Consider the following 26,683-nt stretch of genomic DNA (forward strand, 5'->3'; position numbering starts at 1 on the left):
ACCACCCTCTTCAGAGGGTCATCTCTTTTCCACCTTTGCCCCACAGTAGCCCCTCTGTCTAACAATATATGTCCCCAGCTTCCCCAGCCCATCAGGGGTCCTCATGCTTCAGACCTAAGCTTCAGACATGACACAGCCTCTGGACTCCTTAGGTAGGTCGGGTTCTTCTCACACTACATCTCTCCCCAGAACACATTCCCAAGTTTCTAACTGTAAACGTCTTCCTCGGTTAACTGTGTCCCCCGTAGGGGGATGAACTATGTTTGTTTTGCTGACCATTGTGTCTCCAGTGCCTGGCACATAGTAGTTACTCCACACACACACACACACACACACACACACACACACACACTCAGCAGAGATTCTGCTTGTATAGATAGCCAACAGAGTAGATATTACTTTTGTTTCTTTAAACTCTGGAGTACAAGGAGAGTGCTTTCTTAGTTATTGTGAGGAGTAAAGTTGCTCCAAAGTCGTCTACCTCCCATGTTCTGAACACTGAATTGCTACCAAGTTACAAGTGGCAGCTTCTCCCTAGTCACACAGGTCCCCCGGTGACAAAATAACTGTGGCAGCAGTTCTAGGAAACGTATTTATCTTCTAGAAACAGGCTGCCACACAGAGCGGAGTCATGGCCGACTGCAAAAGACAACAGAATTTCCCCTGGGTCTCATCACCTCCTGTCATGTCATCTTCACAATAACTGGGGAACTAGGCCCCCCTTCCGCCCTGACATTCTGCCTGCCCCTCTTGTACACTGAAAGGCATGACATTTCTCACACCTTTGAAAACATTAGAGAAAACAGAAGAAATTGCTCTCATCCTGAACTTTACCTCTGCTGGACCAGAGGGTTTGCTGCCAGGGCAGGGATGAAAACCAGAAAAGGGAAGGTTCCATAAAGAAGAGATTAAAGGAACAGAGTCCTGGGTTCAAATAACTATTGACCAGGGTTCACATTGGAAAAATGGCCTTCTCCAATGCCTGAACTCTATACTATGCCTTTCTTATAGAAAGGATAAACTAAAATCCTGAAGATCTTCTCTCATCTGTCCTTCCAAGATTACAAAGAATGTGGCATTCACTCAGACGAAGGACCGACTTACACACAGATGCCTGGGTGTCATTTCACTCAAAAAGGGTTATTCTGAAATTGTTTGCGCAGACCAAATAGCCCATTGCCCATAGCCTCAAAGGACGTAATTTCCTCGAGGTCATAGAGAAAGGGAGTAACAGAAGCAGATCTGGAATTCACATTATCTGAAGACCCATGTTGTGGACCCCAGCTTCCTCCCCCTGTTCATTCACTGGCATCGTATGAGTCAGCATTTCAGTGGTTGCCAACCCATGTTCTTAGAACCACTCATTGTATTGCATCTGGTCTTTAGATTCTGTAGTACACTGAACTCTAATTCCTGGAATCATTATCATGTGATCATGACATCATAGGATTCTGACATTCAGTTTCGCGATGTTTCGAACCAAGCAAGCACACAATAATGAGGAAGAAATGGGGAAATTGTCCTGCACAACTGAGATCCAAGCCGCGTTCATTCTTTCCTCCTTAGTTACCTTCTTAAGTGGACTCCTCATCTTATTTATTTCCAGGCTACTCTGGAGGGCCATAAAAAAATGGCAAAACATCAAGGGAACAGGAATTCTTTTGGTCAGTTTCCTTATTTGGGATCCCATTGTATGAAGATCAGAGACAGGTTTGACATGTGTTTGTGTTTAGAAAATGATTAAGGCTTCACTGAGTTTTCACAGGCTAAGAGAGCCAGCTCTGATCTGGTACCTTGGAAAGGGGCTGATCCTCTTGGGGATGAAAAACAGGCCCACAGGCCGCTATTCCCAAGGCCTCAGGAACAGGGCCAGGCCTCCTCTCCCACCACCCAGAGAAGAAATGTCTTGTATGGTTGATGATGAATGTTAGCTCTGGAAACAAAGATCACTTTTCTGGAAAAAAACAAAACAAACCACCCAGGGACATTATATTTATGCCTCTATTTTAAATCCTAAAATGACAATTGTGGTAGGTCCTACTAGGGAGACAAAAAGGAACACCGAAGTCAGCCTCACTTTCATAAGTCCATCATTCATGATGCATACGCATTCACATAGGTACACTGCCTTTCGCATACCATGTTAACACAACACACTGAATTGCATATGCATGCACGGACGCCCATGCATACACGCACATGACATCCAGCCTCAAATACAGAGACCTTTTCGTGCCGAGGCAAATTTTGCAAGGGTGGGTGCTATTGAATGAAACCTGGCAAATGATGATGACGAGAATAAAGGTATATTGTCCAGATAAGACATTGCTTAAAAGCTTGAAATAAAACTCTCAAATGCTACATAAAGTCTATTCTATTACCAGTGGTCCATGGCAAAGAATTTTATTATGTCCTGTGTGGCTTTATTTCCAATTTTTGTTTCCCAAACTTGGTTTGTTTCTCTGATTATAGTAATTTCCATAGCAGAACACATTTTATCTGTGCAATATAATTAATATTGAAAGGTTGCTTAAAATGTTTCTCTTAAGGCTAAACATTGACACAAAATAACAGAACTTATAATAACTTGGTACTTAAGATCATTGGCAATCTCATAATATGGAATTCAGGTTTCTACATTCGAAAAGTACCCCCAATATTGAAGTTCATACATTTTGTTGCTAAATAAGTTCACTCTATTACTAATTATTCCTAGATTAAAGACAGTAAGCAATGACATAAAAATTGGGGAAAGAATTCTGGGGTACCAACTTCTTAACAATACTGACAAAGTACACAAGCAGGTATGGTGAATTGGCCCTCTTTCCTATGTTCAATGCCCAATTCAGTTGGCAGAATTATTTAACCTTCTTAGACTTCCACTCAGGAAAATACATCTTCTTCCCCATCATATTCATTTGCATGTGGTTACAAAAATGTGAGAACCCATTTGTCTATAAATATTTGCTGTATCTTTCATCTCTTTCTTCGGATCTAATTCCTGTCTACCCTTTGATGCAGAGGTATCTTCTAATTTCAAATAGAAAGTAAATGTTATGATAAGAAACGAGGTCCAAGCAACCAGAATACTATACTGTTCTGCTCTTGAATCTTGAGGACTTTGATAAAAGCTGAGTGACTTCTCAATAATTTGTTATATTCATATGAATTGAGAGTGCTGCATTTTTACTCTAAGCTTTTGAGAAAGTTGGCCTCATGTGAAAAATGTCACAAATCTGGGTACTGTCAAAACTTCTTTTAGAAATTATTTGGAGAGTCATAATTCTTCCACTTAAATGTGCATTTTTAAAAGGTTTACTACATTAGTAAGTATGATTTTATTATATTTTAGGGCCAATTTGTTTTTCCACAGAAGACACCTCCAATTTTATAATGAAATTCAAATGAGTGTTCTATATTAAAGTCATATTGAATATATTTTTAAAAATCAATTCTCAAACATCTTGGAAATACACATGATGAATCACAGGTATTAGAGGCAAATTATTGATTGAGATATGAACTCTATCTAATAGTCACTTACTGAGACTTCTCTTCCTACCACTCAGAAAATATGAGTAGAAAAATTAAGTCATTTCAAAACCCTGGCCCTACCTAAAGTGAACTTTTCTAAAAGTCAGAGGGGTCCAGTCAGCATGGTGTGGTCAGTCCTAATTTGCTTGTGTCTTTCTCGGTGGTAGTTCAAGACCATCAACAGACATGGACACTAGTTTAGGCTCCAGCCTTTCCTGATTGCCTACTTGTGGGAAAGGCATCTAATTTCTCTATACCTCCGTTTCTTTATCAATAAAAAATGGATTTCATCATGCTTTATCTACATCATAGGATTATTATAAATGTCAAATATATTAAGTAAAAGCATTATGCAGCTGTGAGGAAGGATTGTAATTTCAGCAGGATATGATACTACATAAGGAACTAAAAGCAACATCAAATTCCTAAAACTTTCCTTCTTTGTTTTTCTCTCAAAAAAGCAAATACTTACATAATCACCTAAAAGTTATTTTGTAAGCTTTTTTCTTTGTCCGTGCATCTCGATGCATGAAAGAAGCATTTTGCTCCCAAAGCTGATCATTACAATAATGTCAGTTTGAAGGATCTGGGACTAAGAATGTGTGAGAAAAGCATGTTGAAGACTGTAGAATTCAGAGTTAAAAAGCTGTGCAGGAAATCAGTAAAATGCAAACTCAGTAAGATTCATCTCTTGAAATCCTGAACGAGTGACTTTAGGGTTTCCTGGGTTGGACTAGGTGGGGTAGTTTCTGGTTGATACCACAGCAGGAGAATCTATCAACAGATTCCTTTCTCTGAGGTCCAGCTCACACTCAATTCCTTTCTCTTGCTTATAGAAACTAATCTTGTCCATGAGCAACCGTAATAAACATTTTAAAAGTCTTCACCTCCATGGAGTATTTCGTGATCGTATAGAAATGATACTTTCGGCACAGACCTTTGTGGGGCAAGTTTTGGTAAGTACATTTTTAGTGTTACTTTGCTAACAGACTCCAGCCAAGATCATGATTATAGTCATATATATGTTTATCGCTAAGGTAAACATCTAAGGTTCCCTGATGGCCTTATCTAAAATATCACTACCTCTCAACAGCCATCTCCATGTCTCCCCTCTTTAGTCACTGTTTTGCTTGTTTTTAATTTGAAGTGAATATAATTTGTGGGCATTATTTTTGTATTTATTGCCAGCTTATCCTCCAGAAGAAAAGCTTTATTAGAGCAAAGGTTGTACACATTTCCTTCTTGTATGGATGTCTGGTTTATGGCTGATGTTTAAGAAATTTTGATGGTTAGTGTGTTATCTGGCCTGAAACATACAGCTGTTTTCCTGTTCTTTGAATCCAATAGCCTCTTTTCTTCCTTATACAAACTAGTCATTTTTTGCCCTTCCATAATATTTATCATTTTACTTCATGTTTTAATCCAGGCAACTTGGACATATTAAAACTTAATTCAGATATCATCACCTTACAAAATCTTACCTTATCTCCATATTAAGCTAGGAATCTGTCTCTAAGGCTCTATAATATGCATTGAACACTTATTAAAATTATCTGTGCATATGCCCCACTCCCCAGTGTGCTGTGAGCTCCTTGAGAGAAAAGATTATGCCATGGAAATTTTTATATCCCATTGTCTAGAAATACCAGATGCCCTATAAATGAATATTGTACTGATTATCATTTCAGTAGTACAGTTTGATCTGAAACATTAGAAGTTGGGATTTGTAATTTGAGGCTATACTGCCATCAGATGGTGGTATGATAGAAGTAGACATGTAAGCTAGAGTTTCCTCTGCTTTTTCATAACTGGTAAAAACATTGCTCTTTTCTAATTAACGTTGTTTAATTCAGATGTAATTACTTTTAAAATTTTATTTTGGAAGTATATAAGTAAAATTTCTTTGATAAAATTTGCAAGGAATCTTGAAGCATCTGGCAATGTGCCTCTCCTTTCTCTTCTTTCTAGACTTGGTCTTTTTTTCCAAAATCCCTGTTGATATGACTGACCTGTTAGAGAAGGATTTTATGATTCGTTCTTTTTTTTTTTAAAATATATCTTTATTGATTTCAGAGGGAGAGAGAGAGATAGAAACATCAATGATGAGTCATCATTGATCGGCTGCCTCCTGCACGCCCCTGACTGGGGATCAAGCCCGCAACACGGGCATGTGCCCTGACCGGGAATCGAACCATGATCTCCTGGATCCTAGGCTGACGCTCAACCGCTGAGCCACGCCTGGCTGGGCTGTGATTCTTTCTGATTATAACGGGGATTTATTTCTTGGTTAGGATCTTTTCAAATGTTCTAATCATGTTTGATTGTATGAGGATAATATTGGAAATGATGTATTAAAGGTCACTGGGGTAAGGCCGAAGAGAACTTATACCATCTAACAATTTCCCCTTTTTATAAGAACACCAGTCACATTGGATCAAAGTCCGTCCTATGACCTTTTTTAAACTGGAATACATCTGCAAAGACCTTATTTCCAAACAAGATCACTTTCTGACCTACTGCTATTTAGGACCGCAACGTATATTTTGGACAGTGGGACACCATTCAACACATAACCATTGTGATGATAAATGTGATAAATGTAACAAACCTCAACCAAGATATGCCATCACGAATACCACTACACCAAAAATATAACTTAAAGATCATGAATAAATGAGAAATACAAGAAATAAGGAAGAAATATTAAAAGACAAAGGTAGTAGGAACTTTTAGTTTAGTCATCTCATATCAGGGCATACACAATAGACAGAAAATAATAAGAATAATCATAAAAGAAGACCACAGCAGCTTAATTAATAAGAGAGAGGTGATTGAAATTGTCAGGCTCCACATGCTGAAAACAGAAATTAAACTTAGAAGTGTCAATGAACTATTTGTAAAAATTCAGCATGTATTAGGCCACAAAAGTGATACTTGGAAAATTGACTAAAAGAAATTTTATTTTGCTGGGTTTTGCTCATTTTTGTAATGTAATGCTACTTCTAGAAAAAGAAAAATATAAAACATACTAGAAATGATCAGTCACTTCACACTTTACCTCTATTGTTTATGTTAAAAATAAAATTAAGTTAAAAAACCTTTTCTACCACCTTGAAATGTACCTTCACCTATGTTTTTTTTCTATTTCTTTTCTTATTTCACATTTTATATTTAATATACCATCAAGCATCAGGAGCTCATTTTGTTTATATAGTATGAGACTATGCTTTAGTTTAGAGGTCTTTATCATATGAATAAAGAAAAGGCTGGTAGGAAATGCAATCCTCATATGGATTATTTCTGGGTGATTTCATTTTTGTCCTTTTATGCACATAGCAAAATATTCAAAAAGCATTGAAGGGCACATAGTAAAAAAATTAGTTTCTTCCTTACCCCTATCTCCATCCACTGCCACTTCAAACCTGTAGAGTCTTAGCAACACTGTTAGATATATTTTATTTAGTTGATTAGCTAGCTTACGATAACTCTTCTCCCTCCCCCCATAAGTTATATCTATAAAATTTAAATTATGAAGTGATAAAATTTGTTATTCCTTGTGGCAGTTCTTTAGTAAAGAATAGTTAAGTGAATAGTTAATGGAGCCATTAGAGGTAAAATTAGATCTAGATTCAGGTTAGTCCACTGATTTTGTGTCTTCAAATTGAAACACACCCCAGGAAGGAAAGGAAGGGTGTTCCAGCAGACTTCTGCAGGGCCAGCAGATGCCATCAGTTCTCCAACTTTCACAAGTGCTGTTTCTTAAAATGATCTACCTAAGGACTCATATAAATTCTCCATTCCTAGCATTCTTTTACAACCTATTTTACAAAAGAGAAGTTCTATTATTTACCTCCTTTTGATAAATGAGGAATTTGACTCATATACAGATGAAATGTAAGAACTATAAAATGGGGATGAGCAATACTATCTATAGTTTATTTCAATGATTAAATGAGTTAATATATAAGATGTGGTACCCTATCTCATTCCAGGAATAATTAATATCCACAAACACATACATTAATTTTTAAAAATCCATCTCATTTGGATTAATTTCCTATATGATTTTACTTTTTGATAAGTATCAGAATTTGTAATATAGTTATGTTGCTTTAATCATATGTGTCTCAACAACAACTATAACGATAATTTGACCCAGAAGAAATAAAAATAATATATTTAGAGACAGGTGTCAGAAAATGTAGATTTTTTTTTTTTTTTTTTTTTTTTTTTTAGTTTCTTGCACCTATCTTGAGATTTCAAACCTGTTTCCCAGTTCTCCATTCAATTACTATTTCCTAGGTTGTTAAGCAGTAATCATTGAATAAGCATGACATAGGATGATTCTAAGCCCAGTTTTTTTTTCCAGTTGTCCTGGTATAGTTGTTAAGAAAGTCTCTTACATTCTTAAAAGTGTATGCATGTGGACAACAAGTAATAAAGCCACCTTTGATTTTTAAAACCACAAGACAGTTTCCAAAGAAAAAGAGCCACTAGAGAAAATGCAACTTTGAAGGTCTCCTTAATTGCTCCATAGAGTAAACTCCGCCTCTGGTTAGAAAGAATATTTTCCCTCATTCTCATAATTCACACCATTCGCCTCTCATGACTGGCAGTGTCCCGACCTTTGGGTCTCATGTAGCCTTGCTGGGAATTTATATACTTCATTAGTCTCATGACCCACATGTATACGTATAATTAATACATTTTTATCATTCTTAATTCTGGAACCCTGTTCTTTCCCATTTATTTTGTTTAATCCCCCCAACCCAGTTAGTTTTAAGTAATGATAATACTATATCGCAACCTATCGGTTTGGGCGAGAATTTTCTAATAAGCCTTTTTGACACTAAATCTGCTTCTTTTCCTATCATCCAGAGGTCCACCCGAAGTTGGGGAAGAATTGGCTGGATGGGCCCTAAGTTTATAGGGAGAAAGCCCCAAACTGACATATTTCCCTTTTGCAAGTGGATTGCTCAGGGAGTGTAGGTTGTAGGCCCCAAGTGAAGAAAGATTAACAAGCCATAAACATGCTGCTCAGCCTGGTAGAGCTTGTCCTTAAAAGCAACATCCTTAACCCAGAGGTTACTTTTTCACCATGGCAGTGGCTCACTGCTTCTTGTAAGGGCCCCGAGCTCCTCCTGGAGCCTCTACCCTCCCTCTATCACGAGTGGTAGCTGGCCAGGGTGCAGCTGGCCTCCCCTCCCCTGTGCACTTCAGCTTCCCCTTGCTCCCCCAGCCCGGCCGTGGAAAGCCTGCAGCGGCTCCTGTGACGGCTGCTCGGGCGCCGCCCTCTGCAGGCCCTGCCCTGGCACTGAGGAGTCATCCCCTCAAAGGCCAGGGTCCGCTAGGGGCTCGGGGTCCTGGTGGAAAGGGCCACTCCTAGGATGGGTCGGCGGCTCACAGTTTTCCAGTGCCTGGCGGGAGGGAGGTAGCCGAGCCCGACGGTTGCCGGTCCCTCCGCAGGACAGCGCGGTACTTCTCAAGCCGCTTCCTTTCCACAGCTTCCCGAGCCTGTGCCATGAAGGCTCCCCGGGCGCCTTGCTTCCTCCCACACGCTCATGCTGGGTCTCCAAACACAAGGTCTGCGTGTTTTCATCTCTGGGGCAGCTTTGGTGAGCTGAGGCTTCCTGAGGTCGCTCATCCAGTTCTGCTAAGGGCTTGCGATCACACGCCTTGTCAGTCTCTGGTCCCTGTCTTCAGGACCTTGGTGGCTCCCCCAGGCCTGGCTGCTCAGCCTGGATGCCGCAGGACTGCACTGCACAGGCCCAGGGCCAGGTCCCACCACGCGTCCGCAGTCTTTGCAGCTCCTAAGGTCCCCGCTGGCCTAATCTTTCAGGCTCCTTCAGTTGAATTTTATTTATAATTTTTTTTTTCCCTAAGAGTACTTCTTTGGGCATATCTCACAGACTTTGGCAAGTAATGTTCTTATTTTTATTAGTGCCTAATGCGTCTTTATGTTGCTTTAAATTTTAATTTCTTGTTTGACTCGTGGTCTATTGAGAGGAATGTGGTTTGCTTTTATTTTTTTCAGGATGGAGTGGCTGTCTTTTCTACTTCGGTAAAATTTATGGACCAAGAACATCACTGCTTTTATGATTTCTAGTTCATAGAATTTATGGGGAAATTGTTTGTTGCTTGGTATATGATCAATTTTTATTACTACTTAATGGACTTTTGAAAGAATATGTGGAGTATTTGTTAGCTCTATAAGCACTATGAATTATATTATATGTGTTTTCCATATCCTTAATTATTTGGTGACTGATTGAAAGGGGCATGTCAAAAATCTTCATTATGGTTTTTAAAGCCTTATCAAATATCTTTCATTTCCAACAGATCTTGAATTATATATTTTATATAACATCAATTAGTGTGTGAAGTTACATGTTATATCTTCTTGGCTGATTGTGCCTTTTATCAATAAGATACAATATTAGTATGTAACATTGCTTCCATTTTATTTTATTCACACCTCATTGGGATGTCTTAGCCCAGGTCTCTTTCAATCTTTCTGTCTTGTTTCCTTTTAAGTGTGTCTCATAAATACCACGTACCTGGATTTTTATTCATTTATTGACTTAAGAATAAATTTATTTGTTAATTCACCAGGGGAATTCTTCTTCTTATGGTGATCTGTTTTATTGGTCTTTGTAATATTTAGACATTGAATTTGCTGCATAATAGAATATCTAATATCAGTGGTGTAAAAAGACAAATGGGATGTCTGTTAGTGAAAAACAGAGAGAATGGGTATCAGGTACACAACTAAGCTCATCCCAGTCTAGGTTCCGTATCTTACTGGAGGGGCAGAATTACATGGTGGCTGTAAATTTTGGGAGACATGGATGCAGTATTGGCTCCTCCACTTCCTACTGTGTAATCTTGGGCAAGTTTGTTTTTCTAAATTGGGTTTCATTCTTTTAATGTGAAACTCCTCCTTTAAAGTGTTATAGGGAAATTATATGATAGTACATGTAAAGCACTGACTATTAGCTGATATTTCCATTTCTGATTTGTTACTTTTTATTACTTTTATTTATTGTCTTGGATCTTTGACTTGGATAATTCCATTCTTAATGCAATAGCCTAAGCATATTAAGTAAATCAAATTCAGAACAAACTTACTGTTCTGGATTTATCTTTGTATCTCTGCACATTTTATATTCATAGCTTCCTCTTGCATGAGATCTTTGTCACATCACCCATCTTTCCTTCCAGAAACTGAACTAATCTAACATTTGGTTCTAAATTACTATTTTGTTCTTAGCATTCTACACCTGTTAAGATTTATTTTTCTTAATATTTGCTTTAGGGTCAAAAATTGCATTATTTGTACCTTTCATTAGGCAGCACTTTTATCTTTCTGATTTTTTTTCTTAAGTACTTCCCATATTCATTTGCAAGGGAAGGTGTGGGTGGTATAATCTCTGAATCCTTGAATACCAAAAATGGTTTTTATCTTGCTCTCTCAAGTGAACAGCAATTTGGTTGGAGGTAGAATTCTTGGCTTACAATCCTTTTTTCTAGAATCTCTGTAAGTGTTGTTTCAGTGTCTTCTAGCACTTGAGGCTACCTGCTAGATGCTGAGCTGTTATCTTGCAGCTCCAAATCCACCCTCTCTCCCCTGCTTTGTGAAGTGAGGCCAGGGCTCAGCAATTATAGTACCTTCTGGGAGCTCCCTAATGCTCCTAGTGAGGCTCTGCTGACACCGGGTACAGGACGCAGGAAGCCTAGGGGAGGGGAAGGAAACGGCTCCTTCCGTGTTTCGCATCTGTATTTTTCAGCCACACCTGCTCAGTGGCTTTTCAGCAGTCAGATGGCTACTGAAAAAACTATTCCTAATTCTTTTTCAACACTGACAGAACCAGGCTCACAGCATCTGCTCAGAGGGCCCACTACCAGCCAAGTCAGGACCCCTCCTCCCAGGTCTGAACCTCAGCTCCCAAAAGCACCTCTTGGAAGATGCTAAATGTTGAAAATCCTGACCTCTTTTTGTCGATCTTTCAGCCAGTGTTGAGGTGCAGCTTCTTGCAGTTCCAACATCTGTGTGACCCCCCATATTCTCGTTTTGCCTTTCAAATCCTCCAGGACTATTTAACAGATTTTTAGAATCTCACTAGGGACAGTAATTGTCATTTTTAAAAGTTTAATTACATAGTCTATGTTCACTCTTTCGTTAGAGGTCATTTCATCTATTTTCTTTGCCTGATCCTCCTGTCTTCTTACATTTCCCATATAACTGTCAATTTTCTAGTGTCTGCTGGTATTCTTAAGAGAAGCTGGTTAGAGTATTCATAGGGTCCCTTGTTAACCACGTTACTACTGTTTGTACTCTGAAGATGCTCATAATTATCCACCAACTAAACGGGGATTTAAGCCCCACTCTGGAAATCAAAGCCTCAATTTACTGTGTATTTTCACAAACAAGCCTTAGGGATAATGCTGTGGCCAGCAGCTTTGCAAAGGAGGCTCTCTCTGGGCAAAGCCTCAAATTCTTCAGTTTATTTTTCTCTGACTGCTTTCCATGGTGCTTCTGAGAAGAAAAAGTGTTGCTTCTAGCTCAGGGGTTCCTCCTCAACTGTGTGGCTTTAGGATGCATCCTCTAGGCCCCTCTGACTCAATGGCTCCATCTCCAGCCTATGCCTCAGGTGGAGAGTTTTCTATCCCTGCCAAACAGCCAGCATTTTCAGATTTTGCCCCTGCAACCCTAGAGGTCTTCTCAGAATTGTCTCCCACTCCTACCTGATTCAACAGTGTTCATAAGCTTTTAGGTCCCAGTGCTTTCTTTTGGTTTGGCATACATGTTGCAGATTTTATGTATTGCTTCTGCATAATGTTCTTTAGGGTTTGTAACATGAGGTTTGTATTGTTCTCAGTTTCAATAAAACTACAAATTTCTTCTTTTTTGTTAATTTCTATGATTTGGAGGGTTGTAAACATATGGCCTACCACCATCTTCTGGAAGCTTGTCAGTATATGATTTATATTTGAAGAATCACTTAGGAAATTTAGCAAAAGAGAAAAATATGTCCATATGTAAAGAAAAGAAAAGCAATTTCATGAAAACTATGCATTAATAATTATTAATATGCTGATATAGATACGTGTCCACATATCCACTCCCAGTGTTTTTCCTGAGCTTAGCAATATCTCATCAACACTTAATTTAGATGTTAAAATAGGTGCCAGTAACTCCCATGTTTTAAGTAAGTTGCAAACTGCCACTTGCGAAGTAGTTAGAAGAAACCCAGTTGAAGCTCTTAGCACATTACCCAACCACATGTAAATTAGGGTAAATTAGAAATAGAAAAGGATTTTTGGAACAAGTTCTGTTGTGGCAGAAGTGTGGGGAGATATCCTGTCATGTGAAGCCTAAAGAAAGAGGCTTACCAGAGACTACTCAGAAATTTCAATTTGTATCTCCTGGAACTTTGGGGACACAGTGAACTGACAGCTGGCTCACCTGTAATAAGTGACTGTCCCACTAGCTGCGTTATGCCAGAGAAATTGCCACACCGAAGATAATCTCTCCTTCCAGCGTTGGATGGAACAAAGAGTGCTTGAGCTGATCCATGGGCCAGACGTGGTTCCCATGTGAGAGCTTTTCACACATGGGACCCAAAAGAAGGTGTCTGGAGGGTAAGGTTTCCAGCAGAATATAGGAGTGTAAGGTAAGCAAAAGAAGATTTGTGAGCAACCAGTGAGAGATATACTTTCACACAATTCACAGAAACCACAAATGGGACACAGCAATTAAATATTATCAAGACTGCAATTCTTCTGGCCCCTGCCCTTGCATGTCTGATTCCCTTTACTTTGCTCTACTTTATTTTCCTAGCATGTATTTTTAACATATCGTGTCAATTGTGGTCCACATAGGCAGGGATCTTTGTATAGGTTGTTCACCGATATATCCCAATCACCAGAATAATATTTGGGTCATGATAAGTACTAAAGAAATAATTGTTGAATGACTTGAATTGGGTTCTCAAAGAGCAATGAAAGAACTCATGAAAGTAAACAAACACCTCCCATGCTCAGAGAGCCCCAGGGTGGGAACATAGTGGACTAAGACCTGTCAAGTCCAATGTTTCCCGCTCTGACCTTCCCTTTATGTTCACTCCTCCACACTGACCTACAGTTCTGCAGAGGCCATAGATAGCCTGGCCACTGGGCAACCAGGAATAAAACCCCCCAAAAGGGTTAATAGAGAAGAAACTGATCTCTTTCTTAGTATAGGTAACCTGCCCCAGGAATACTTGAGCTGGAAAAGTGTAAAGCTTTAGTTGTAAATAAAATTCACTATTGTTATTAATATTATTAATACCTCACTGGACTGAACATATTAAAGAAACAAATGGTTTGGAAACTAGAAATAACTGGAGAAATGTCCAGTTACCTAAAGTCGACCCGAAAAGTCAGCAGGGCTGCAAAAAGTTTCATCCAAATGCATCCAGGATTTTGGATGGAGAATTTTCTAATTATATTCTACAAGTTCTACTTATTTTATAGACCAGATACATTGGCAAGTTAACAGCACTAGTGGTTTTTTTTTTCCTCAGGGTAGCACTTTTTATCGTGTTAAAATTCTGACCATCTTTTACATGAGCATGTTTGGGACTGTTTCTTCTATAATATCACAGGCAATTCAGCTCCAAAGTCTATATCTGTCAGTCCTCACTTTCTAGCATGTAATAAAGCACATAACCTATATTAAACACTTAATAAATGGTTGATGAGTGAATGAATGGATGGATGGGTGAATGAATGAATGAATGAGTAACAGAACTTCTTGAGATTAGGAAGTTTTAGGAGCAGCAGGAAGGACAAACTATTACGAAGTGTGTGAGAGTTGCAGTAAGGTAAGGAAAGTGGTGGGTGGGTACGTGTTCATTTATTGAATTCCCATTAAAGGTCCTATCGGTCATTCTTGAAAGAATGAATGGATAAATAAATGAATGAATGCTAACATAAGCAAATTGTGAAAAACATGGCTACACATGTACAGGCAAGATGAAAAGAAAACACAGTTTTGTCGATTTGTTCATTCATCTATTTTCACATCAATAAAATGGGTTTGTACATTGGTTTCTGTTTTTATTTTTTCAGGTGATCCTTGTATTTGTACTGAGCATCGGGTCTCTTATAATTTATTTCATCAACTCTAATGAGTGAGTAAAATCCCTACTCACCTGTGTCTTCTATTCATTATGTTTCCAGTGAATTTGGGATGCTCTGGCAGGAAAAATGGTTAATGTACTTTCAAATATATTCACATACACAAGCTCATATAAAAGGATAAGTGTTTAGTTCCCCCCAGGGAGCACTAAAACCAACTCCACAAAAAGTGCACACATTGCTTCTGCATCCTACCATGCTGCATTGCCAGAGGCTGGGGTTCCCTGCACATATTTGCTCCCTAGTCTCTAGGACTGCAGGCCTCCAGCTGCCCTCTTCTTTGGGCCACTTAGGAGGACTTTATATGCCTTTGGACCCTTTAGACGTTGAAGTGGAAGTCCTGTGGTCATTTCAGGGTTTCTCATAGGTTTCAAACAACCTTGGACAGTCTTGAGAAAGGAAAATGCTAGGCCTCACTTGGTATAAAGGAGCAGATTATTGACTGCTCTTCTCGGAAGGCATTTCCTCCTTTTATGCCAAAGTGAAGATGGTGTTTTGAACAGAACCCTACCTAACCTGAACTCCATGCTGATCTTCTGGGAGTTACCTTAGATTCCCAGCTGAAGCAAAATTGGGATTGCAGGGCTACAGAAGTCAGACAGCTTTAGAAACCCTAGGAAAACTAGAAGTCTTAGCTTTGTGAATTCCTTACTGATCTTTCAGGAAATTATTTTTTTAAATTTGGCTTGGGTCAGTTTATTGGATCTAGAGTAGCTCTATATCAGAAGGGCACAGAACCTTAAACTTCCTGCTGGGCAGATGGTCTCGAAAACCAAGAAGAGCTGCCAAATCTCTAGGCCTCTGAATCCCCGCTGCTAAAACAGAAATAGAAGCAATAAGCACTAGGAAAGGAAGAGCAGGTAATTTTCCCATTATTTTCAGCTCTATGAACAGTCTACTGGTTTTATTCATGCATGTGTCTGCTCCCAAGATAAAAGAAACTTCCTTGAGATATGGACTTAAGTGTCTGGATTGAGCATTCATGAATAAATAAAAAATTGCCTACTCTTTCTTTTTATTTGGTCCTCTGTAGACACAGCTTTTAAAACACTCATCTTTATAAACTGCCCTTGTTTCTATTCCAGCCCTGTTGGAAGCTGTTCTTCATATGAAGACAAAACCATCCCTATTGATCTGACTTTCAATGCTTTCTTTACGTTCTATTTTGGGTTGAGAGTAAGTACCTGTTGGAAGTGGGAGTAAACAGACAAACACAACAGGTACAACATAGAGAGATCTGTGTGTGCTTCGGTTATACAATTGGCCTATGTTGTCAGGCTCTGAAGTTAAAGGGTCTATGCCCTAAATTGTTAAGTCTATAGTAAGACAGAGTAGCTCTCTCTCTTGTATCTGAAGCTGTAAACCAGGCCAAAAATTCCATCACAAATGAAAGTGATTTTTTTTTATAAAATATCACCCTGTCACACTGCCTTCCTTATTGGCTCTTCACCTACTGCTGAGAAAGCTTTACCCATAATCATGAGCTGGAAGAACCCTAACAACAGGCCTCTGAAAATGTCATTGGCTTCACTGGTGGCTTATGTGCCATGTAACTATATAAAATACTTTATATCTTTGCTTCATTTTTGTTACACTCATATATTGAATAGTTCTCTCATTCCACAGCCATTTATTGAGAACACATCTTTAATCTAGATTTCAGTATATTTATTCATCCCATGTTTTTATGTATATATAAAAGATGTGTTATACATATGTGTGTAATATGTTTCTATGACTATCCTTCTGAGTGTCCTCTAACCACACTGACCATCAAAATCTTCTTTTTTACAGCAAACTCTCCCTTCTGGAAATGCTCACTTTCTAAATCTAAATAGGGAAGCTCATAAGCACAGGCCTTGGTCAGCCAAACTTGTAGATAGCTAGCTATACTTTTTCTATTGAAGACCACCCTAGATCATGTTTCCTCATTACTCACAAACAGAGGGTTTTAGCTAGATAATTATAAAGCTCTAGGAGCAGCAGAAAGATCATGGTGTGAGGGTTAAGTGAGAGAGTTAAGTGTAAGAGTTAAGATCCATCCAGTAGATAAAATGGGGTTGTTTATTTATTGAACACCTACTAAAGGGACAATCTTTATATGTACATAAATATATATGTATCTACATAGCTATATAAACATATATCTCATATATAGCTATGTAAATATATTTGTGTGTGTATATATGTATATTATAGAATTAGATCAAAGCTCTAGTTGATGAATGAAATGTAGCTGAATAAAGCCACTTCAGTGTTCACTTTAAAATTCTTGAGGTTAACAGAATTTGGGGTCTTTTATTTCCATTTCATAGTTTTTGGCAGCTGATGACAAGATCAGGTTCTGGTTGGAGATGAATTCAATTGTAGACATATTTACCATTCCACCAACCTTTATTTCATATTATTTGAAGAGTAATTGGCTAGGTAAGTATATTGTGGGAATCGGAAGAGATCTTTTAAAAAAAACTTAACATTCATTCATAAGTATCCTTCATTTCCCTTTAATGCCTAAATGCCATTTAAAAAAAAACAAATTTCTCACTGTACTTGTATGGTTTTATAATCTATTTTCAGAACACCCTCCCCTATTTTTTTACATCAGGCAATATGACATGCCTGATGCACAATAAGTGTCAATATTTGTTATTGTTAAAGGACTGTCTCATCCATAACTTGAGAGGCAAGGCCCCAGCATCCTCTCCCCCTGTGGCCCCTTTGTACTGGGATCCCACATGCATTGGGAGAGATGAAAAGCCTCCCTTGGTCTGAAAGCTTTTTCATAATCCAGACATGTTATGACATATTAGAGATTTATTTAGCTACTTAGTCTTTAAGGTGGACATATTGACACTGCATTGGGGTTACATAGCTTTTACCAATTTTGTGTAATTTTATTTATTAGCTACAAATTATTTCTTGCTATCATTATTATCAAACTACGTAAAGTAAGCATCATACAAACAGTGAGGAACATATCATAGACATTCTGTCATCAGAAGTTTAAGTGGTTTAAGGAATAATTTGCTTTTTTATTCTAAGGAAGAATTTAGAGTAAAATATGAGTAGTGCTTATTATATGCTTTATATTAGCTCAGCAACCTTATGAGGTAGGTACTATTATAATTCCCATTTTACAGATGAGGAACTAGAGAAGTTGAGGGCATTGCTTTAGATTATAACAGCTAAGTGTCAGGGCTAGGATTTGAACTAGAGCTCACACTCTTAAATCTACAACTTTATAACATATATTTGAGCATTTCAGGGAGAGAGAGGGTGTAATCACTCCCCACTGTATTATAATTCAGACCACTCTCTAGAGTAACCCTCTTCTTTTGGCAGAGTTCTCCTTTCTATTGCTTTCTAGGTTTAAGGTTCTTAAGAGCATTGCGGCTGCTAGAGCTCCCTCAAATCTTGCAAATTCTGAGAGCCACCAGGACCAGGTAAATACCCTTTCTCAATTACTACTCACTCACTGTTTTGGATTAGGAAATTAACATGTTAACTACACCTTCAATTCAACTCATTTCTGATCAGACTTCCAGTGGAAAAATCATGAAGTCCCATAGCTCCTAAGATATTACTTGCTCTCTTTCTCCCACTGTGTTAACATCACACCCTGGCTGAAAAGTTTGCAATCAATTCAAAGATTTTGTTTCTTCTTTGTTCTGTAGAGCTACAATGTGTAAGTCCATTTAGGCTTTAATTCCCTACCACCATCACCCAAATAAGAAATCAAAATAATTCAGAGGCTTTGGTTTCATACATTTGCTGTTATGAACCGTGTTTCCCTAGGAACTAAAACAATCCCTCTGAGCAGCAGAGCTGCCCAGTAGCCACAGTGAACTATTGCTTCCACATGTCTCAAAAAATATATTCAAACTACCTATGAGCAGCAGTACTTATAAAGTTTTAAGCACTTTGGTCTTACGTTACCCACTCAATTTCCATGCCTCTGCATTCTCACTAGAAGCATCAAATATTGCAGGCCAGGCAGATTTCACTACTAAATGTTTATGCATCATGGAGAAGTCAAGGTCTTAAAAGGCTGTCCTTGTGTGACAGGTGGCCCTGCCTGAAAACTACAGAGATTTCATCTAAACGCTAGGGCAATATTTAGGAGACAGGAGCTTGTCTGATCCTCTTTCTCAGAGGTCCTGGTATGAGTTTAGCAATATGTAACTACAGTTCTGTGACCTACTCAGTTTCATTTTGCAAGCCCACTCTGGATTCCCGAGGCGCTGCAGTTTGCACAATTACTTTAGGGAAAATATCAATATATTAAATTTATTTTATGATGATACTCATATAATTTGCTTTTAAAAGAAGTGTAATATTAGGCTAGTGGATATCATAACAAAATCTAGGCTTTTTGAACAAGTGTGTGTAACTGGGTGTGTGTGAGAGGTGTGCATCTTCAACTCTAATGTGTATATGAATCAAGCAGAGGCTCTTGTAACACTGTGGATCTGTAGATCGGGGTGGGGGCTGGGATTCTGCATTTCTAATACATTCCCAGGTAGGCATATCATTGCTTCAGGACCGTGAACCATACTTTGAGTAACAAGGTTTTAGAGGATGAATTATTTGTGTTGTTCTGGAACCTGTCAGAACCCAACAGTTCTCTGTCTTTCTTCCTCCAGCAATTCAGTGAAGTTTTCCAAATTGTTATCAATAGTTCTCAGCACCTGGTTCACGGCTGCTGGGTTCATTCACCTGGTAAGCATCTCATCAAACTCTGTAATGTTGCCAGTCAGCACGAATGTCTTTTCTTTAAGAAATGAAGGTAATCCTTCTGAGCTCCTGTCTCCATCACTGTGACCAGTGTGAAGTTCATCATCTTACTTCCCTTTTCAGGGTTTGCTCCACTCCCCTATTTATGACAGATAAGTATCTCCTACACTCGAGGTTCCTACATGCCTTCTTCCAGCTTTTACAACCTGTGCTCAGAAAAGGATCCAACAAAGCTTGCCCTTCAAAGGCATGAGCAATAGGGAAAATTGATCACTGCATCTTCATAAGGGTTCCAGCATTTTGAAAAAGAATAAAAGAATAAAAGTCAAGTAAATGAAGCCAGCAAGAGACACGTATAAAAGCTGGAGAATCGGGGGGAGTTGTTACTGAGTTGCAAAGGAGAGTTCTGGGGATTTCTTTGTTCTCCTGAAATTAACCTGTATACATAGCTGCCTCCTTTGCCTATTGGAAAGGCTAGTTTTTAGCCCATGTTAATCAGCAATATAATAAATGGATTTCAACAATAGTACGGGACCTCCTAGGCTTTATTGCTCTAGGACAGTTGAGGAGCAGTCATTAGAGAATGCAGAAATTGAAGCGAGATGTTAAAAGCCTGCATAGGTCTTTGAGAAAAGCAAAGCAAAACAAAAAAAATAAATAAAGCAGAAATCATTTTCACATGAGCCCTTCCCTCAAAATTAGTTAAAACAATAACAAGAAAAAAGAAAAATGTTAAACACCAAATGCAAGTTGTGATATGAACTATCAAAGAAATCTGAAACCAGCCACATCCTTTCTCAACACTGAAATAATACTCGCAAAGGGAGTGAGTTAAATGTCAAAGGGTTAAATTATTGTGAAGGAGATTTCCAGGTTGAAGTCAATTTAGTTTTGGTTTGTACATGTTGTAGAAGGATATGATTGGAACTATGTACTAAGATGTTGTTTAAAGACACTAAAGTTTTAGTTTAAAAGGAACTGTCCCGAGTGATTCTTATATTCCTGGGTGGAATATACATGTACACACACACACACACACACACACACACACACGTAGGAAATATATGTGTAAGCTATTTGGAAACATGTCTAAAAATGGAAAAAAGGAAAATTGAAAATTGTATGTATTCCACATAATTGTTATATATTATTTGTAATATATAGTGTATATTTGTAATAAATTTATATATACTATATGTACATAAATTATAGTGTTGCTGCCTAAGTTACTCCTTTTATTTCACATAAAAAGATAACCTGATAAATTTAGTTTCCTTAAAATGTAGAGAATTAGGGGGGAAATCAGAGTAAATATTTTTCAGAGTGTTTTTAATCGCTGAAGAGATTTTTGGGGGAGTGGGGAAATAACCTGGGATGCTCAGCTGCCTGCTCCTCCTTAGACACTTGGTTTTATGAGGTTAAGCGCACTAAATGAAGTGCTCCTTCCATTAACGGAAGATAATCCTGATCCGGTGAAAAATGAGAATGGGTAGTAACTGCTCAGCCTGAGAGCCTTTGGTGTCCACGATGGCTCCGGGATGTGATGATGTGCCCGAATGAAAAGAAAGAGATGCAGGCAGTAAATTTCACTATGAAGCATCCCAAGCATGGGCTCCAGCTACATGCCCCCTTGGATTTCAGCAATAATCACAATGAAAGGAAACAAGACTTTGTCATCACTGCCCACAATTTGCCAACTTTTCACAGCTGCCTAGGAATCATTTAGTATTTCATCTGAGTTGAATTAAGTCATTTTGCCTACTCTTTATAAACTTTCCCTAGGATTCCATTCAGAGACCTTTCCTGAGTCTTCTTCTCTTTGGACAGGTGGAGAATTCTGGTGATCCCTGGCTCAAGGGTAAAAATTCACAGAATTTATCATATTTTGAGTCCATTTACCTGGTCATGGCAACAACGTCAACTGTTGGCTTCGGAGATGTGGTAGCCAAGACATCCCTAGGACGGACCTTCATTATGTTCTTCACTCTGGGGAGTTTGGTGAAGAATATTTTCAATATCTTTTGAATGTAGCAAGTAAACAAAAAGCATTTGGTTAATGGTGAGACGTAAAGCAATAGAGGCTTGAGAGTGAATGTTACACTATTCAGGTGTCAAATGAAAATGAAAAGATATATGGATCCCACATTTTCCTAAACTGCATCCCCTGGAGCACAGGATGTAACTGCTTGGTTGCCAGTAGACTTTCCTTATTCGCCTCTGGTTGACTTCAGCACCTCTACCTTCCTTCGTCGTTTGCCCCCCAGATTAAAGTCTTTCTTCCAAAGAGAAAGGGCAGTTGAGGTTTGATCTGAAGAAAGTTCTGTTCCTTCCAATTCAAACAAGTGAGCCTTTTGCTTCAGATAAGTGAACATCCGTGAGAGGTTCAGGAGTGTGTGTCAAGGACAGTGGATGTCTCCTTTTCTTTTAGATTCTAATTTCAATTCCTTAAAAGCCACACCAAGTTCTATAACCTCATTTTTCTGATATTCCAGTGTCCACATTGCTACACCCCCTCATTTCACTGTCCCTTCACTGTGCTCTGTCCCACATGCTTTCTTTTTTTCCCCAAGGCCCTAAATAACAGCAAGTCAAAGGGTCAGAAGGGCACTTTGTAGCAACAGGGAGACAGAATGGGTAGGAAGCCTGCCTTTCTGCTTGTCCTTTACTGTTTTCATCATCTAGAATTCTGAAAAGCATTTTATTCCATTTTAACTGAATGCAAAGACTGACATAAGAAAGGAAAGAGGGTGTCTCTTTAAAAATGTAGTTCACGGTGATGCCCCTTGTAGGTGGGAGTTTTGTGTACCTGCTTTCTCCTTCATAATCTCGAAATTTTGGAGTGTCCTTTAAAATAAGGAGACCTGAGTTTTTTATTTGTTGATTATTTTAGATACTATTTGCAAATTATATCCCCGAGATAGTGGAACTCTTTGTTCACCAGAGGAGATACACCAGTTCTTACGAAGTGCTCAAAGGAAAGAAGTGAGTAGCATTCAAATACAATTTCTACACTTCGAAATATTCTGCTTATCACATACGGCTTTCTAAGCACCTCTGGCTTGGCCTAGGTGAATATATTGGGAGGATCCTTCATTCACTAAAGAGGGTTGTGCTAAAATAAATACCATCAGAGGATAATATTTGCTACTTGATACAAACTACTCTATAGATGCTCATAAGGGCATTAAGTCAACTAAAATGGCAGATAATATTGTCATTCTCTGTCAAATACTGATTGTGACAATATTTGAGCTTCCCTTATCACTATTTTCTTATATCTGTTACTAATTGCCTTACTCATTTTAAGCATGTGGTTAACTCAGGCGAATTCTACATAATAGATCAAACCCAAGCCATGGCTCAAATTTAAAATAATTAATTCAGGTGTCTGAGACAAAACCCCCCTAACCCATATGGGGCTCATTCTTGGGCAGAGGTCTCCTGGAGTGAGAAGCGACTTCAGCCTCCTCGCCAGTCCTTCATAGATGCCCTCCATTCAGGCCGCAGCCACTTGTTCCCAGGAGGAAAGCAGAGTTGTTTGTACCCTGTTTCTCCGTGGATATGTGTTACCTCGGTTTCCATTATGTTTTCTCAGACCGAAGAAAAAAAGAATGAATTGGAGATCTTAAATTTTAGTCTCTCTCCACTGTGGAGGAATGAGGCACAGTGGAGTCAGATGCTCCTGGAGTGGCCTCTTAACACAGTGGTTGAAACCAAGGCTGACCTAGGACTAAGAACATAGTGCAGTGAACAAAACAAGGGAATAAACTAGACGAGCCGAAGTTCGAGCCAGTGTATCTGGGGAAAGCGCTGTGTGACCCATGCTAAATCAGCCAGTAAGGTCTGGAAAATTTAAGGTACATTTAAGCTAAAATTACGCCACTCATTTTCTTAAATGACTAGTAAAGGAAAAAGTAGGTTTTAAAAATATATATACTCAGTCTAAGGAAATTGACAACTATTTTCCACCATAAAAGTTACATGCTTATAATTTTGCGCCTGTCCTAGGTGTCTCTTTATTGGACTCACTTTTGTGTGTGTGTGTGTGACCCCTGGATAATTTTAGATGCGGGAGATAAACACAAATAACCTAGATTCTAGTGCTACCTCAGCCATAGCACTTAGCTATGGGAAAATCAAGGAAACACGTTGAGCCTCAGTTTTTCCTCAGTGACAAACGACTATATCACCCAATCAGGAATCAAGTGGAAAGTCAAATAAAATTACACATTTGCAATCCATTGTAAGTTATAAATAACCATGAAAAACCTAGCAGTTATGGTAGTTATTGCTGTACTCCTAAAAAGCTATGTGTAATTCAAATGGGTGGAGTTATGCCCTATATGAGATGAACTAGAGAAGACAGAAATCTGGTGCTGCTTTTGTATAATGGAGATGCAGTCCTCAGTGTTTCTATTTTTAAAATCTGGGTGATTCAAGCACAAGTACCAAATTTATTTAAAACTAAGTTTAAGCGAATTGTCAGTCTCTAAATCTGGACAGGAAGATACTTCTTTCCTGGGATGATCCCCCTGACATGTTCTTGCTACCTAGGTTCATTGTGGTCTGTGGAAACATCACTGTGGACAGTGTAACTGCTTTCCTGAGGAATTTTCTCCGTCATAAATCAGGGCAGATCAACACCGAGATTGTTTTTCTGGGAGAGTAAGTATATCTGTTTGGTTCATGGGCTCTAAATTAATACTTGAAATATGTGTGAATATTTTTTATTTTTTAAATTTATCTTTATTGTTGAAAGTACTGCAGATGTCTTTTTTTCCCCATTGATCCCCTCCACCCCACCCCAGGCCTTCCCCATACTATTGTCTGATTCATCAAAGAGCTTATATGCATATGTGCATAACCCATGGACACAGACATAGTATGTGCGAATATTTTTAATGGAAGAAAATTACCCTTGTAATATTCATAGAAAAAGTAGGAAACAATGAGAAGCCAAAAGAACGAAAAAAGCAATCTCATGATCAGAGTTAACTTCTGAAAAAATTTGGGACTATATCTTGCCAGATGTTTCTCTGTATATGTACCATTAAGTGATTCCCTATCATTAAGGTTATTCTATACTTACTACTGTATATGACCGTAATCTTGTGCACAAGTCTGCTACCCTTCATAATTATCATTCTAACTGTTAATTACCAGGATTGGAAATCTGAAGTTCAAATAGATGCACAAAAGAATGTTTTGATGATGTTTTCATTCTAGACAGTTGACCTCCCCCCCCCCCCCCCCGATATATTTTTATTGATTTCAGAGAGAAGAAGGGCAAGGGAGAGAGAGAGATAGAAACATCAATGATGAGAGGGAGTCATTGATTGGCTGCCTCCTGCACGCCCCTGACTGGGGATGGAGCCCGCAGCCCAGGCGTGTGCTCTGACTGGGAATCGAACCTGGATCTCCTGGATCCTAGGTTGATGCCCAACCACTGAACCACACCGGCTGGGGGCAGTTCACCTTTTCACAAGTGGAGTCCAAGTCAAATATTGGTAAAACACTGGGAAATGTATATTTAATGCCAAAAGATTTTGAAGTAGGCAAAATGATTTCTAATTGTTTTGTTTTACAACTTTGGTTCCGAGTGAGATGGAACAAGTTTTGTGTGTTTTAATAAATTCCTCTTGATTTCTTTTACCCTCCTTTCTATGAGGCCAGTGAGCTTATTTTACTGACTTTTAAGCACTCAGCGTATTTTGATATTATCTGTTTTGTGTCATATGTTGTAAATAATTTTATCCCTCTTTGCCTTTTAATTTTGTGTGCTTTTATTTTAATACAGGGGCATTTGATTTACATGCACTTCAATCATCCACTCCCTTTTTTATGTTTGTTTCTTGCTTTTCTTACATTCTTAGGCCTCTCTGTTCTAGGATTAAGCAAATATTTCTCTACCATTTCTATGTTTTCATATGGAAAATTTTTAATATTTAATCTCTCTGGGATTGATTTTGTGTAATGTGAAGGAAACTAATTGCTTTTTCTTCCCCAAATTGTTAATACGTCATTTAGACATCACTCAGTAAATAAGTCAGACTTGAAATGACATTTTGCTCTTATTCAGGACACATTCTACAGCTAAAACGGGAAACTAAGCATTGTCTTTGATACTCCTGTCTCCTCAAACCCTATGTATACTTTCATCAATATCATCAATTTTGTCTCCTAAATAAGTTCTAATTCTCTTTCTACCATTTCATTTCCACTGTTACAACCCTGTTCACAGTTAGTATCTTGTCTCTCCTGAATTTCTGCAAAGGCCACTCCATTGATTGATTCTTTTTGCTCAGAATTTCTTCTACCTTTATATGATCAGTTTAGTTTCATTCTTTAGCACTCAGAGAGACCTTCCCCATCCAATCTATAAAAATCAGTGTCTTCTAATCCTTCTGTCTCTTGACTCTGTTATATTTCCTTTAAAGCACTATCGCCATCTGTAATTGTGGTTGATTTTCCTTTAATATAGCTATTAACATTTCCTTCTCTTACTGCGCATTCATGCTGCTCCTCTCAATAAAAGACAGAATCTCTTTCCCCTCACTTTGAATCTGAACTAACCAGTGACTTGTTTTAATTAATGTGGCAGAAATAACACTTTGCTAGTTCCAGGCCTGGCCTTTAAGAGGACTTTTCACTCCAAGAGAGTCTTAAGCCCTAAAGCCACCATATAAAAAGTCAGACTAACTTGCTGGAGAGAAGGCCCAGGCAATTTTCACCTGCTCTAGTCAGGTAGCTGAGACAGCAATCATGTGTGTGAAGTCATTTTGGTCATTCCAGCTCCCAGTCACACTCCCTGATGAATGTAGCCACACAAATGGTCACAGTCAACACTATGTGGAATTACATTGCTGAGACCAGCCAACCACAAAATCATGAGAAGCAGTACATTATCGTTGTTTTAGGTCAAGAAGTTCTAGACGAGTTTGTTTTGCAGAAACAAAAAGTGGTAGTGGAAGTAGGGTGCTGTCATAACAAAAGCCAAAATGTGGTTTTTTCCTTGGAACTAGTGGCAGGCAGTGGCTGGAGGGTTGCGTGGGGACTCAGTAGAGGCCAGAAGAACAATGAGAAAATTGCTCTTGGGTACTGGAAGAAAAGCAGAATTTGGTAACAATGCCACTAAAAGTAACATGGAAGACAGAAAATGTACCTAGTGCAGTTGTGAAGCTGGCTAAGAAAATTTCCCAGAAGAATGCTGGGTGTCATTTGCTATCATATCATC

General features: G+C 38.6%; 1 protein-coding gene across 1 annotated transcript in view; it reads left to right on the top strand.

The window, feature by feature from the left end:
• Positions 1–1,469: 1,469 nt before the first annotated feature.
• Positions 1,470–26,683, top strand: part of KCNU1 (potassium calcium-activated channel subfamily U member 1) — a gene marked incomplete at both ends in the record, with an annotated part of 106,337 nt that continues 81,123 nt past the window's right edge. The window contains 10 exons of the mRNA XM_081129651.1: positions 1,470–1,664; positions 4,371–4,490; positions 14,647–14,708; positions 15,801–15,891; positions 17,031–17,142; positions 18,083–18,158; positions 19,359–19,434; positions 21,277–21,447; positions 22,340–22,431; positions 24,004–24,114. Coding sequence (XP_080985777.1) covers positions 1,470–1,664; positions 4,371–4,490; positions 14,647–14,708; positions 15,801–15,891; positions 17,031–17,142; positions 18,083–18,158; positions 19,359–19,434; positions 21,277–21,447; positions 22,340–22,431; positions 24,004–24,114 — 1,106 coding nt within the window. The remainder of the gene's footprint in view (positions 1,665–4,370; positions 4,491–14,646; positions 14,709–15,800; positions 15,892–17,030; positions 17,143–18,082; positions 18,159–19,358; positions 19,435–21,276; positions 21,448–22,339; positions 22,432–24,003; positions 24,115–26,683) is intronic.

The sequence above is a fragment of the Miniopterus schreibersii genome (assembly GCF_964146895.1).
Source record: "Miniopterus schreibersii genome assembly, chromosome: 2".
Classification (NCBI taxonomy): Eukaryota; Metazoa; Chordata; class Mammalia; order Chiroptera; family Miniopteridae; genus Miniopterus; species Miniopterus schreibersii.